Source organism: Monodelphis domestica, chromosome 6, assembly GCF_027887165.1.
Source record: "Monodelphis domestica isolate mMonDom1 chromosome 6, mMonDom1.pri, whole genome shotgun sequence".
NCBI classification, from domain to species: domain Eukaryota; kingdom Metazoa; phylum Chordata; class Mammalia; order Didelphimorphia; family Didelphidae; genus Monodelphis; species Monodelphis domestica.
The window spans coordinates 175736304-175751959 of record NC_077232.1 but is presented as its reverse complement, the minus strand read 5'-3'; the positions used below and the strand labels follow the sequence as shown (position 1 = coordinate 175751959).

Below are 15656 nucleotides of genomic sequence, written 5' to 3'. Positions count from 1 at the left end.
TGCCATCATAAAATCTAGGCTCAGGTTCCAGTTCTATCACTTACTTTGTCACTTAAACCCTGCATAAGTCACTTAAAGTCAGTTTACTCACCTGTGAAAGGAAGGGTTGGAACCAGATGATAATTATGATCCCTTCTAGCGCTAAGACCTAGAATTCTTTTATTTTAAATTTAGGTTTTCTCAATTTTGAGTCAGTTTTTAAAAATAAAAACAGAAACTAGTTCAATATAAACCCCTTTAAAAAAAGCACCCCCTCAACCCCCACTTCTGTTGTATGTAGAGAAGTCCCTTGAACATCATAGCTGCTTAGTGCTTATTAGGGAAGCAGGAGGTTTTGTATCTCCAATTCATTGGTTATGTATTCTCATAGGGTCATGGCACAGGGAAAATGGAAGCAAGATAAGGAAGGAATTAGAAGTAGCTGGATGGGACAAGAGGAATGGGATCTGATTCACTCTCATTCTCTCCGCATTCCAACAAAGGACAAAAAGTCTTAAACTTAACCCTGCCTTTACAAGGACAGATTGTATTCTGTTAAGAGAAATATTTTATGCCATTTCAGCCACTGTTTCAAGGTGAAAAAGGAAAGAAAAGAGAAAATAAATTAATGGGGAGAAAGGAAAAAGATGTGTATGGTGGAAATCTTTATCCTCTTAAGTTTCCTCTGCAAATGAGGGAGAAGGTACGAGAAAAAAGCAAATATACAAGATCATGATGTTATGTATGGTGAAAATTCTGCCATTGGAGAGCTTAATGAATATTAGACATTTGGGTTGCCTGGTCAGAAATGAATAATCTGTATCCTCCAACCTGTCTCAGAACTTGTTTGGATTCTGAAAGGGAAATGTTTCTAATAACACAGAAACAAAGGGGGGGAAAAAACCCTTTCCTTATTTTTATTTAAATAGTCCCTTTTTTCTACTAAATCCAAATTCAGAAAATCCAAGCTTAAAAGCAAAGAATCCTGGGTATGTCTTCTAGTCTTCTAGTCCAATAAACTTGCTCTTTCTCTTATTTCCTCTACCTCCTATTCTCCTCTTTCCATTAATGTTGATTAAAAAAAAATGTTACTGTCACTTTCTGTATACCATCCAAGACAGCAGTCTATTGTCCTTTCTTGGTCACTGCAAGTCTTCAAGAAATGAATATTTTTTTTTGTTATTCCTGCCCCCCCCCCCAATTTGGTAGCTAAGATTCCAAAAAATCAATTGTGTCTTGTTACAACATAGGTTTCACTCTATCCGAGGGGGTTTTAGGGACTTGGAAACCATTCTGATCTAGCCCAGAGCTTCCCAGTTTTTTTTCAAAGGGATGGCTGAGTAAGAAGTAAAGCATGGGATTTCATGGTTAATTAACTAAAACTGAAGGAGAAGCTGTGAAGTTATCCACCAACACAGAGCATGTGTAGAGTCACACATCAGAGCTGTTTCTCCCCAGGCAGCCACGACTTGCATGAGCTGCAAATGTGGTTAGTGGAAATGAGATCTCAATTCAGCTCGGCAGCATGTGACTTCCTATTTCTGTAAGGTACTTCCAAGGGACTTCCTCTGCAAAGTCGGCTCGAGCCTCTGGAGGTTTTAATCCAGAGCCATAGTGAGGTCTGCCTTCATCCTGGGCAGAGTTTTCCCTGAGAACGTGGTTTGAATTTTCTTTTTCCTTTTATTCCTTTGCTCTCTTTTCCATGTGCCCTGCCCAGCATGCAAGGATCTGGTGGCTCCTACCCGGGACTGCAAGTTGAACACCCTGGTCCAGATCTCCGTGATCCATCCAGCAGAGCAGAGTGTGACAAGGTACTCCAGCACCGAGACTGTTGAGGTGAGCATGCTGCTTGGTCCTGTGGTCAGTCATGGGGCACCATGTGCTTTGTCCTTAAGATTTCAGACATCAGCTGAGAGGAGTTACCTCCTCAGCTACAGGAGCGAGTTAACTCTTAAAGCTGGCATACCTGAGGATATTAAGTGCTTATTGGCAACTGAACAGGGTAAACAACTGGAAAGGAACTTGCCTTTTCTCGAAAAGGCTTTCCAACGGGAGCCACGAAGCAAAGTTACCACTTCCGACTTTGCAAATTTTGAATAATAGAGGCAAAGGGATTTCAAGTAAGCATGGATTAGGGCTCAAATAGTGGAAATGTTTCGAGTTTCTGGAAATGATTTATTTCTTTTACACACATTTATGATCTCTCGCTTCCATTCATCCTTCCCCCTCCCCCACAGGTACTTTTGACAAAGTTGAAAGATCTGTGTTCTATGCCTGGTTACCTGTCCATTGTTTCCCTTTTATTCTCACTCTTTGTCTATGAGTGTTCTTTATTGTTTGGAGAGCAAATGGGGAGGTTGGAGGATAGGAAAAAAGTGTAAGTATGTTTCAAACAATGGGGTAAACTTTGGCGTCGAGAAACTATATTCTGAGTTCATTTTGGAGGAAAGGTGCTCATACTTCTTGGGTGTTTCCCTATAACTTTGAAACAGAGAAATCTGTATTTATTGTAGCTTTTATGTGAAGTAACCAAACTGTTGGAAGTAATTATTATTTTAGTTCCCATGAAAGGAGAAAATATTTCTTTTTGATTATATTTACTTTCCTGGTCAGCTAATTTACAATGTTAATGAAGGCAAGGCTATTAACTTAATCAATCTGTCTAAAGGAGAGGAAAGTATCCTCCCCACTCCTACAAATCTGCCCTTTTTTTATTTGGCTCCAGACCATTTTGCCATAATTTGAACCAGAAGTCATCCTCTGGCTTCATTACCAGCCTGCTTGCCTCCCAGCATAGATTCCCTGTCTTCATGCAGTTTGGGAACAAGTGATTCAGAGGGAGTTAAAACCATTTTCTTTCATAGCTGTGACCCATATTTTACACACACAGCCCAAAGTCTGCCTTGTGGAAACTTTGGGTTCTGGTGACTGAGAAAAACTCTGATTTAACCCTGTTGTTGATGGAATTCACTACAAATGGTTAGTCATCCAAAGAAAACTTTACAAAAATAGCAATATAGGTTGTTTTAGATGGAAAAATTTAGTTCAAGTAATTTCCTGTGCCTCTTTAAAGGTCTGTCTTTACAAACCTTCCCAGTAAAATTACAATGAAATATCCTGATGTATTTCAACACTTTAATTTTTAGGCAGAACACTTTGTCTGAAATAGCAATATATACAGCCAGATACCGCCTGGTTTGCAGAATGTCATCAAACCTTGCTATGTTATTGATTCAAAGTAATAATAGCAACAATAATAACAATTTGATGTTGCCTGCCAACATCTTAAAAATGAATTGTGAGTATTAATATATCTTCATTACCCACTGGGCACTAGTATTTTAATGAGAGAAAATCTACCATATTTTCCATCATATTTAGGGTTTCTTCTATTACTTTCCAAGTCAGTCAGAAAACAATAGCTGAATGTGCAAAAACAAATGGACTCTCTCATAGCATGCCAGTCATAAATGAGATAATGATAATATGAAATGAATAGCTAACCTTGTACTACAAACCATAGAGTGGTTTGTTGGGAGAGCCATGGTTTATTTTTCGTTTTTTGTTTTTTGTTTTGCTTTTGCTTTAATCAGCCAACATCTTAAGTTGTTTGCACAAGTCATGTCTACTTCACTTAAATGCACCCAGAACAGAATGACAGCCAGGCCTCAGGAAGGACTCCACCAGACAGAGAAAATAAATTGTTTATCATGGCACAGCATGAGCAGGTCTGATAAATGATGACAGGGCCAAGTAAGGGCATTTATTACTATCAAGTAGCTTCCTCTTCATCCCAGAAACACCTCTTTCTCTGGTGTGATCAGCTTTTTGTGTCCTGAATGTTAGTTAGGCCAATGTCTATGGAGTGTCATTTGACCAATAGGTCTCTTTTTCTTGTACATGAAGTATTTCCTGGGGGGAAGGGGAGAGGGCAAGGAAGTCCTAAACATTCTTGGTGCCCTCTCATCTGTTACTGCATGCTGAGCTGCCTGCAGCTGTTACCTAACTTGAATCCAGGCTGTCTGCTTGTGTTATACAGGGAACAAGAAACCCACTGTTTCTGACTGGTGTGACATTTCCACCTGAATACCCTATCTATGAGGAGACCAATATCAAGCTAACAGTCTATGATGTCAAGGATAAATTTCATGAAACGGTAAGTATGACTTTCAGTTTTATTGGCAAAAAGAAGGGAGGGAAGCTTTCCCAAACAATTAATTCTTCTTTTTTAATGTTCTCTCCAAAACCACATCCATGGAGTTTTAGCAATATGTTGCTTTGCTATATTTATTTTATCCTTTGCCAAGAAGGTGGAGGTCCTTGATTAGGAGAAAATGAATAGGGGAATCTTTTCCAGAATTTCACTTAGTGAGTTTTAATTGGATTACATATGAAGTCTCATTCTGCAGACTGAGGGGGTTAATATTTTGTGCTTCTCTTTAATTGGTGGACAGAGAACATATGGAATAGATTGCCTTCAAGTAACCCTTTCCAAAGTATGTTACTAATCAGATAATGCTGCTCACATTGAAAACCAGCAGAATAGTGAAGTCTTTGATTATGAAGATCATGAATGTCCCTCATATTTCATTTGACTTATTTCCATACTGAGAACCTAAGTACCCTCAATATTGGCACTTTTATTAGCTTCCAAGTGGAAGAGAGAACAGGAAAATAGAAACCATCAATCTTCATTTGGTGATTTACATCAAGGCCTTTACAGGGCCAACCTTAGTCATGATCAAAGGAAGTAGTTCCCCGTTATGCAATTCTAGAGTTTAAAAATCTCCTCTTATACCTACTTACTAGCTATGTGATTTTGAGAAAGTCATTTCTCTTAAGCTTCATTACTGGAAAAATAGAGTTGTGTTCACTACCAACTTTACAGTGTTGTAATAAGAATATCAATAACTAATTCTTCATCACTTTTTGAGTTTTACAAAACACTTTACATGATTTCATTATAAATAATCCTTTGAGGTAAGTGCTCTGATTATCTCCATTTTATCCTCCATTTAATAAAGCTGAGGATCAAGGAACTTAAGTAATTTCAGGTATAGATGGCTGGTATATATGTGAGGTAAGATCTGAAAGTAGGACTTTCTGATTTTAGGCACATCACTATTCATAAAGGCAGGCTCCCTTTCTGTATTGCTGTTTTCTCCTCTGTAAATTGACAGAGATGTACTAGATATCCTCTTTGATTCAATGATGATAGGACCCAGAAAAATCTATATGTGAATACAAAATTATTTATGATGTTTAAGGAATAGGGAGCTTTTGGGTAAGTGGGGCTAAGGGAGGCTACCTCCACTAAAAAGATCCCTTGGTGGATGTATCTGAGACTTGTCTGAAACATATATGATTTGCTTAAGATCAGTTAGCTGGTAAGTGTCAGAGACAAGATTTGAACCCTGACTTCAAGTCCTGAATTCTGGTCATTTCACTTTGTTACCTTTTATAGATGTCTTTAAAAATTTTGTTCATTATTATTGGGCCACTTTTAATATCTTTCAGTCAACAAAGGCTCTTACATGACCTAAAATGTTGGCCATTAAAGTAATTTTTCTTCAGTGGACTACAAACAAAGGAAGAGTAATTATTTTCAGAAGGCTTCTTCAATAGAAGGTGCAAGAGAAGAAACAGCACTAATTTAGTAGCATTGCCATAGACAAGCTTATCTGTTTAGTTAGTTGACTTCTCAGAAAGTGTATAGAGGGGGGTTGAAAGAGGTCTTTGGGATGGGACATGGACTGGGCCCCCAAGGAACATGGAAGGAAGGAAGCAAGTCAGAGGAGAGTTGTGCTCTTCTCTCTTTTCCCATTCATACTTCTGGCTTATTTCTCTATCTTTCTCTCCTACCAGTTTTATAAAATAGAATAAAAAATACCATGTGAAAGAAAAGAAAAGTCACTGAACTGTGAGTTCAGGACACTATCTCTAGCCAGGTGACACTAAGCAAATGACTTCACCAAGTAGCACAGGTCCTAGAAGGAATATTAGAAATCAAAGAAGAAAATTGTTTCACTTTACAGATGCAGGTCTAAGATCCTAGGAGGTTAAGAGATTTGTCAAAGGTTACACCCAGGTAACAAGTTAATAGATTTCAAACTGAGGTTTTGGAAATTCAAATTCATTGTGCTTTCTAGGACACTTCAGCTGCCTCATTTGTAAAAATGTGTGCTTTGGGCTATATAATGCCCAAGGTCCTTTCTGGCTGACATTTTCTGCATTTATATTCATTATGGAAGAATTGGGATAAAGTCATCCTTTAAAAAAAAGATATTCTTACAATAAAGAAGTTATCTTAGTTCTGAGGTTCATTGAAAGTACAAGGATTTTCACATCAAGGGAATAAATACCCAGTAAGATGGCAATAAGAATACTCAGAATAAAGATGTATGTGGTCATTGTAAGCAAAGGGAGATAAGACAAATCACTGGAAAACAAATAAATCCAAAGTTGTTTTTTCAAAGACCTTTTATATTTTTAGCTTTGCAATGTTGCCTTTATTTTCTGTTATATCACACTTTCTGTTTTTAACCAAAATAAAAAAAAAAACAACCTTTTTTGTGTGTGTGTGTGTGAGGGAAGTGAGGATGGTGAAGTTTATTTAAACCTGACAACTAAAAAGAATTTGTAAGTTTGTTCACTTTTGTATTCCTATCCCCTTTCCTCTTCTACATAGGCAAAGTCCCTCTTCTCTCCCTCTCCCTCTCCCTCCCCCTCTTTCTCTCTCTCTCTCTTTCCCTCTTTCTCTCTCTCATTATCTCCTACTCTGCCTTTTTTTCTCCCTCTCCCTCCCACCTCCTCTCCCCCTCTTCTCTTCCCACTCTCTCTCTCCTCCCCATGCCCCCTCAAGATAGAGAAGTAAGGTGCTGGCCTGTTTCTGTGTATGTACTGGGAGATGGCAGAAAGAAGGAAAGGAAACTTTGTTTCAGGCAGAAGTAAAGAGTCACAGTGATGGAGAATGAATGAAGGAAAATAAAAACATTTATTAAGTACCTATACTTTGCTAACTGTTGGTGTTACAAATAGAAACATAAGTTAGATCCTAGTCTCAAAGATACACTATTTTAATGGGAAGAGACAAGCTCTATAAAAGATTTTAGATATAAGTTTAGAGGTCTTTGGGTTGCAACAGCAAGGCAAGTGGTGATTCATCTTCTTTAGTGTCATTTCCAAGAAGAAAACCATATCAGTTTCTGATATTGAACCATTTGGCAATGTCAAGTACCCAAGCTTTCTGTTCTGGATCTTCAAGAGCTGGGGCTGATGAGGAGGCCATGCTACCTACAAAAGTAGTGCTGTGTCTGGTATCTGTATGTTTGGAAATTGGATCCAATGGTAGGCATTGGAAGAAGATCCCCTTCTTCACAAGGATACTATACCATGGTGAGGACTATGGGTAGACCACACTGGAAGGCAGGCTGGTGCCCTGTGGAAGGATGGAGAGAGTATTTTTGACATGTAGTGGTAATGGTGGTTTGAATTGCCTGGCACATGCCACCTCCAGGTTATATTGCTACTTCAATCAGACTACTTTCCTTGCCCCAGATGTGTCATTAGTTGATGATTGGTATGGATGCTGGCAACTGGGTTGACACCTCTTTTCTTCATAGGGATTGCTTGACTGGATGATGGCTGAGTGTAGATGCAAATGGGACAGGCTAAAAACACAAAAGGAAGGCCCAATGCATTGTAATTTTCTGTCATATGCAAAACAGCTCATCCTTCTAACAAATCTGGGAGTAAGGTACAGCAGAGATTGACCATGGGGATTAGGTCATACACACACACACACACACACACACACACACACACACACACATCACTTTTGTTACTTCCTAAATTGTTTTTGTTTGTAATATGAAGAAAACATGAACTTCTACAAGTGATTTTCCTCCCTCTACTAAATGTATGTCCATGCTAATGTGTATATTAGGGAAAAAGCAATGAGCTAATACATTAATTAGGCTTTATGTAGAATTATATTATGAAAACTGATTGGTTTGCTGTCAGTGCTTTGTTGTTTATCAGAAGGGTTACAACATTACAAAAATTTGACTGGCTGCTGGGAACTACAATTCATAAGATTCAAACATACTTACCAAATGCAAATAATCAAAATAACGCATTACAAATATTTGTCATTTGTTCTGATACCCTAATTAAGGCAGAACCTCTTATTCAAAACATTGAGCAATTAGTTTTAGTGATGGTAGAGTTGTTAAGAAACTTAATTCATTTGTAAGCTACTTGTTCATCTTACCTTTTGAATGTCAGCCTTCTTGGAAACCTACTTTAAACTAAGTACATTTGACTTCTGCTTCTTTTTAGAGAATAATGTAAATGTGAAATATTATTTGTAGTTAGATATTTGCATATTATTCATTGTATTGCTGCTGTTGTTTTGAGTCTGTGTGACTCCATTTGGGGTTTCCTTGACAAAGATACCGAGTAGTTTTGCAAAAATAAGTTAAATTTGAAGCTTGTCTTGGCCCTAGATAAGAGAAAATCAACCTCTTTCCTTCTTTGCAAAGGTGGGGGAATTCCACCTATGACTGTGAAACATTATGTGTGTATGTATATGTATATATATATATATATATATATATATTCTTAGAATCCATTGTTATCTTGATTAGTTTTATAGAAATGTTATGCCTTTGTTTCTTTCTCTCTCTCTCTCCTTCCTTCCTTCCTTCCTTCCTTCCTCACTCTTCCTACTTCTCTCTTTCTTTCTTCTTATCTTGGATAGGTTACTAATCAGGGGAGCGTGGAAGGGAAAGATTGATAAATGAACATGTAAAAAGAAATTATTTTTTATTATTAAAGCTTGTGATTGAATTATAACTTTAAAGCATAAGCTTCTATATCAGGTTGGATTTGATTCTATGTTTCAATTAGCAGCAATTAGTTGGAAAATGAAATAGAGTTTACTATAACTACTATCTAAGATTTATACAAAGTTCAGTCCTAAAACACATATCCAGAGATCAGGGCTGAGAATTTTAGCTCTAATGACCTCTTTCTTTGCCTTCATCCATATACATTCTTTCTTTTCTTAAAAAGTATTTATTAGTATATTAAATTAAAATTCCCCACTATCTGTCTTCTTCCCTCCATTCCCCACACTAGAGAAGGCATCATTTGACAAGAGAGAGAGAGAGAGAGAGAGAGAGAGAGAGAGAGAGAGAGAGAGAGAGAGAGAGAGAACTATGTCTTGCTTATTTCCATTTCTCATTTCTATCTCTGGATGGGGGTCTGTTGCTATATATTCTGTTCTCTTGGTTCTGCTAATTTTGCTCATGATTTCATGTAGGTCTTCCCATTTTTAAAAATTAAATAGCTCATCATTTCTTATGGTACAGGAATTTTCCATCACAGTCATATGCCCTAATTTGTTCAAACATTCCCCAATTGATGGGTATCCCCTCAATTTCCAATTCTTTGTCACTACAAAGAAGACTGCTGTAAATATTTTAGAACTTAGGTTCTTTTCCTTTTTCCCTTATTAACCTTAGGATAGGAACCCAATAGTGGTATTGATGGGTCAATACAAGGTTTTAAAACTATTTGAGCATAATTCCAAATTGCTCTGTTTTCTTAGATCTTCAGTAACTAGCTTTTATACATAGATTGTAGGAGCATGGGAGTTATGTCTGATGGTATACCAGGAAGAGGTAGATTTGGATTCAGGTAATCTGGGTTATATCTTTACAATTCAGTGTCCTTAATTCTAAAGTGAGAGGACTGTGTTTGATGACTTCTAAAATCCTACTAGCTCTAAATCTGTAATTGTATGGTTTGGAGCCAGAAAAAGATGTCTACACATGATCTTTTCCAATACTTTAGCTATTCAGGTGAGGAAATTTAGGATTGGTATAGTGAGATGTTCAATATTTCTTCTACCAGCACCTCTTAAGAATAGAATGACTTTCTTAGGGCCGCAAACAGATCAAATGGCCTGAATTTCCAATTTCAACAAGTAGAGAAATAGTAACAGGGTCTTTACTAATTTGTGCTTTATCATAAGAAGGATGTATAATGATGAATAAATGTGTTACAGTTTGGATGAGTTTTTTAAAAGGATTTCAAGAGCTGAGTAAGAAGCATCAGAAAGGAAGGAGATTAAGAGGGCATAGAGTATCCTTCCTTGTTACCACTTTTTGATCCTTTACAATTGAGAACCCCTAACCTTTTAAATGTGTCACTAATATCAAATTGGTTAGTTTTCTGATTAGTTATGTATGATTCAAGAGTTTACAACCCCATTAATGGGCATTTGAGTCAAATTTTAGCTTATTAAAATCCTAAATACAAGAGAGATTCCCCAAATTTGTAGGGAAATAAAATGAGGAACATGTTAACAACAATCTTCTGGAATAGGGTCTTTTCTTCACATTCAATTGTCTCTTTTTATTTCTGTCTCCCCAGCATTTTTCATGTCTCACCATTTCTCTCCATTTTCATTTTTATCACCTAGAGCATAAATTATCATTAACACATGCCTGTGTCCTATTGAAGTAGTCTCCTAAGTAATCTTCTGGTTTCTACTCTGCCCCCCACCCCTTCCACCACCCACCATCCAATTCAACTTCAAAATATTCCCAGAAGAACTTATACCAAGATGCCATTGCATCTTGAACCATTGCCAGTAGTATTGATTTATGTCTTGTCTTTAACACTAAGTGAGTGTGTGTGTGTGTGTGTGTGTGTGTGTGTGTGTGTGTGTGTGTGTGTGTGCGCGCATCCTGGAATATAGCATTCCTTGCCAGGGAATTGAAAGAAATTAGAAACATCATTTTCTAAATCAACTCTATAACCCTGTTCAATAAAGCCTTGGAAGTGAAGGGCAAATATCTATCTATCTATCTATCTATCTATCTAGGAAATGTCTCAGGCAAAATTTGAATCACCTAGTTGCTTTTCTCATCATAATTTTTTCCCTTCAAGGAATTCTTTGTTCCAATCATACATACCAAACATACCAAACATACTCTACACACATACATATACACATATATGTGTGTGTATATGTATATATATATGTATGTATGTATATATATATATATATATATATATATATATATATATATACTCTGTGCAATTGAGTCTTGTTGGCTATTTTAATGCTATTATTTCTACCTGGAAATTCCTTGTTCTTCCTCTTTGCCTGCTGTAATATATTTTAAAATCCAAATCAAGTGCCACTTCCTCCAAGAAGGCTTACTTGCTCTCCTGTAGCTAGTAAATGACTTCCCTAGGAGACTTCAAATCATAATTTACTTTCCTCCTCTTTGTGTATCAGACAATATTGCATATTATAGTTACCTGTGATTGTCTTTTAGATTATATATTTTAAAGCAAAACCCTAGGCAAACTGCATTTTCTCTGGTATCTAGCACAGTTCTCAACTTAATAGTGAGTCCTCAACCAATATTTGTTGAGTTCTATAACACTCCCTGGTTTCTTTTTATTGGAACTTTGAATTTAAATTCTGTTCCAAAATCACTTATTTAATACCTATTATATGTAAACTAGGCATTGGTGATAAAAGATCCAAAATGTCATGATACCAGCACTGCCCTCAAAGAGATTACATTTACTGGGAAAATTCTTTTTTTTAATTTTTTAATTTTTTGGAATTAATTTATTTAGTCAACTTGGAACATTATTCCTTGGTTACAAGAATCCCATTGTTTCCATCCCTCCTCTCCCCCCACCCATCCTGCAGCTAACACATAATTTCATTGGGTATTACATGTGTCCTTGATCAGAACCTATTTCCATGTTGTTGGTGTTTGCATTAGGATGTTCATTTAGTCTACATCCCCAGCCATATTCCCTCAACCCATGTATTCAAGCAGTTGTTTTTCTTCTGTGTTTCTACTCCCACAGTTTTTACAGGGAAAATTCTTAACTAAATATATGTGAAGTCATTTAAGGAGAAAGAAAGCAAGAACAACTTGGGAGAGAATCAGAAAAAATTTCATAGAGGGGACAGCACCTGAGCTGAGCCCTAAATGAATGTAAGGATTATGAAAGTCAGAAATGAGGGGGCAGATTCCAGACAAAGAGTATGACATGTTCAAATACACAAATAGAAGATCAAATAGTAAGATCAGTATAGAAATTCAACTGGTGATTATATGCAAAAGAATAATATGAAATTCGCCTGGGAAGACATGTTGGAGTTATATTTTTAGGGACTTAAAGGTCAAACTGAAAACATAGGTATTTTATCCTAGTGAGAACAATCAAGATTTTTGGACTTGTGAATGAAAAGGTAAGAACTGTACCTATCAGAGGATTGTGGATATAGAACTGGAAAGGATCTTAGAGATGATCCATTACAATCCCATTTTACAGTTAAGGAAAGCAATGCCAAGAAGTTATTTGACTTGCCCAAGGTCACATGGGAAGTAAGCCACAAAGCCCAGTGTTTGAAAACAGTTTCTCAGATTCCAAGTCCATTTCTCTTTCTGCTGTACCACAATTGGAGAAGAGATATATTAGAAACAGGCAGGCCATTTAGTGAATTTTAATGTTCCAGTCTTGTCATTTCACTTGTGCCCAACTCTTTGTCACCCCATTTCGGGTTTTCTTGACAAAGTTTCTGGAGTGGTTTGCCATTCCTTCTCTAGATCATTTTAAAGATAAGGAAACTGAGGCAAATAGGGTTAAGTGACTTCCCTAGAGTTATATGGATAGTAAGTATCTGAGGCCATATTTGAACTCACAAAGATTAGTCTTCCTGATCCCCAGCTCAGTGCTCTATCCCTTGAGTCCTTCTATCAGCCTGTAGGTTTAAATGTTGGGATTGTAATAAAGAGAATTGGCAGCTAATATATGGGAAGGAGTGAGGGAAAGTGAAACATCCAGTATTATTCCAAAGTCATAACCTGGGTAATTGATAGGATGGTGATCCACGCAATAAACAGAAGTAAATATTGGAGAAAAGGCAGGTGCTTCTTTATTTGCTGGGGGGAGAGGTGGAGTTGGCAAGGAAAGAGATAATTATCCCCATTTTGTTTGTTGAACTTGAGGTGTCAATAAGAAATCCAGGTGAAGAATTTTGGCAGGCACGCCGGTGGTATGGGATTGAAGTTTTGGAGAGCCTGGATATATATTGCTGCAGTAATCATCTGCAGAGCTTCCACATGGCAAGAGACTGAACAAAGAGAAGATCCTGAGAAAGTGCAGGCTGAGGGTATAAACAGTTCTTTCTAGGAGTTTGGTAGTCAATAGGAGTGGTTTGAGGACATGGCAGGGTTAAATATAGATCTTTGAAGTCTGAGGCAGGTCTAGCATATTTAAAACTGTCAGGACAGGGAGTAGGAATAGGATGAGGATGACTGATGGGGCAAACTTCTAGAGGAGATAAGACATGATCCAGAGATGATGAGTTAGCCTCAATAAGAAAGAGAACTACTTCTTCCTCAGAGACAGAAGTAAGCGGGTGGATGAAGGTGTAGAGGGCTTTTGAGATAGAGTAGATAAGAGAGTTCAATCAATCAGCAAGCATTTCTCAAACCAGATATTGGGAATTAAAGTGTTACAGAGATGCAAAGGGCTAAAAGGGAAGTAATTTTTAGAGGAAAGACACAGAGATCTGGCATAGGAGCTGGACCTGTGATTTCGATAGAAAAGGGAATTCTTCAAGTGAGTTAGAAGAGCCAGCTACCGAACCAGAAGAACATTATACACAGTAATGGAAATATTGTGGGATGCTACAGCTACTATTGGCAATACAGTGATTCAGGATAATTGTAAGAACTTAGGGGAAATAATGCTGCCCACCTCCAGAGAAAGAACTGTTGTAATAGAAATTCACATTATAAGCTATGACTTTTCACTTGTTTATTTGGATTTATGATTTGGGGTTTGGTTTTATAAGATTATTCACTTAAAAAGTGAATAATATGAAAATATGTTGTGTGTAGTAATACATGTATAACCTAGACCAAATTGCTTGTCAACTCAGAGAGAGGAGAGGGAAGAAAGAGTAAGACAATAGGAATCGTATTACTTTGGAAAACTTATGTAGAAATCTCTTATTAAATTAAAAAAAAGAAAATTTAAATTTAAATTAAAAAAAGAAGCACCTGCCACTAATGCAGGGATCAAAAGATAAAAACATAGCAGTTCTTTCTGCCAAATGACTTAATTTTTACAGGGTGGAGTTAGGTGGCATGCATATTGACAAACACATGTAAACTATATTCAGAATATATGTTCTTTAATGTTTAACATAAGACATGTAGCCATAATTTCATAAATGCTTGTTGAATTATTGGGTTAAATGACCATTTTTAACTGATGACCACAAAGCAACTTTATTTCTAATGTTTTGAAGACTGTATGACAGAGGAGTGGCAAAGTGGCTCAGTGGATTGAGAGCCAGGTCTAAAGATGGGAGATCCTGGGTTCAAATGTGACCTCAGATACTCCCGAGCCTTGTGACCCTGGGCAAGTCGCTTAACCTCCATTGTCTAGCCCTTTCCACTTTTCTGCCTTGAAACCAATATACAGTGTTGATTCTAAGATGGAAAGTAAGAGGTTTTATTTTTTTAAGATTATGACAGTGCCTACCAAGGAGAACACTAATTACTAATTACTAATTTTTGTTTTTCTCTTGATAAACGTGATTGGTACAGATAATGAAGCTGGATAATTAGAATCCAAAGTGGATTTACAGTGGGGGGGTTAACAATCCATTTAATTGGACATAAAAATCCAGGTGACAGCTGTTTTTGATGTCAAGATTTTATAATCACCAAGGAGTTATTTTTTACCTTATAGTGTATTTTCCCTTTATATCTTAGATATTTCTCCTATTGATCTATTATTCCATGTAGTTTTTACCTCACAGTCAAGATTAGAACTTAGAATATTGGAATACTTCTAATCCTGGATCTGCCCTTCCATCTGTCACTGGACATTGTGCATCAATATGAATTCAGGTAGCTAGTTTTCTAGAGATCTAAATCATTGATGGGAATGGTATATCTGGCCAGAATGAGAATATACATGTAGATAGCATGATGGATAGAGAGCATTGTGCTTGGATTTAGAAAGACCTAAAGTCAAATCCAGTCTCAGACACTAACTGTGAACTTGAGCAAGTCACTTAACTTCTGTTTGCCTCCAGTTCCTCATTTGTAACATTGGAATGAAAATTGCACCTATCTCCTCAGGTTGTTATTGAGTACCAAATGCAATAATTGTAAAGTGCTTAGCACAGTGCCTGACATATAGAAAACACTATGTAAATGGTAGTTATTATTATTATTATATGTTTACCCCTTTTTCTCTCTCCTGGGTTGAGGGAAGTTTTCATATATCTTAACATGATTCCCTGTTCCATCTTTGTCTTATAAATCTGCCTATGCTATCACTTTCTCCTGAATACAATGAAGCAGAAGCTAGTGATTTAAAATATGAGTTTGCCTAGAACAGGAGCTGACTTTTAATTACTAAAAGTTTTTATAAGCTGTACCCTCAGGAACAAAAGGCAACTCCAAAAAGGCTTACTTCAGTTACTTGAATGGAATTATGCTTGTAACTAAATTCCATCTGGCTCTGAGATTCCAGGGAAAATTATTTTTAATCTTTGCAGGGAAAGCCATGAGATTGTAGTGAAACAGTGGGTGAGGTCACATTCTGAAAAA

At 36.9% G+C, this 15656-nt stretch overlaps 1 protein-coding gene across 6 annotated transcripts in view; it reads left to right on the top strand.

The window, feature by feature from the left end:
- INPP4B (inositol polyphosphate-4-phosphatase type II B) overlaps positions 1-15656 on the top strand; it is a 1027382-nt gene that overhangs the window by 564100 nt on the left and 447626 nt on the right. For all 6 annotated transcript variants that reach the window (XM_007496289.3, XM_007496287.3, XM_056802732.1 and 3 more), the window contains exons 7-8: positions 1697-1815; positions 4019-4135. In XM_007496289.3, coding sequence (XP_007496351.2) covers positions 1697-1815; positions 4019-4135 — 236 coding nt within the window. The remainder of the gene's footprint in view (positions 1-1696; positions 1816-4018; positions 4136-15656) is intronic.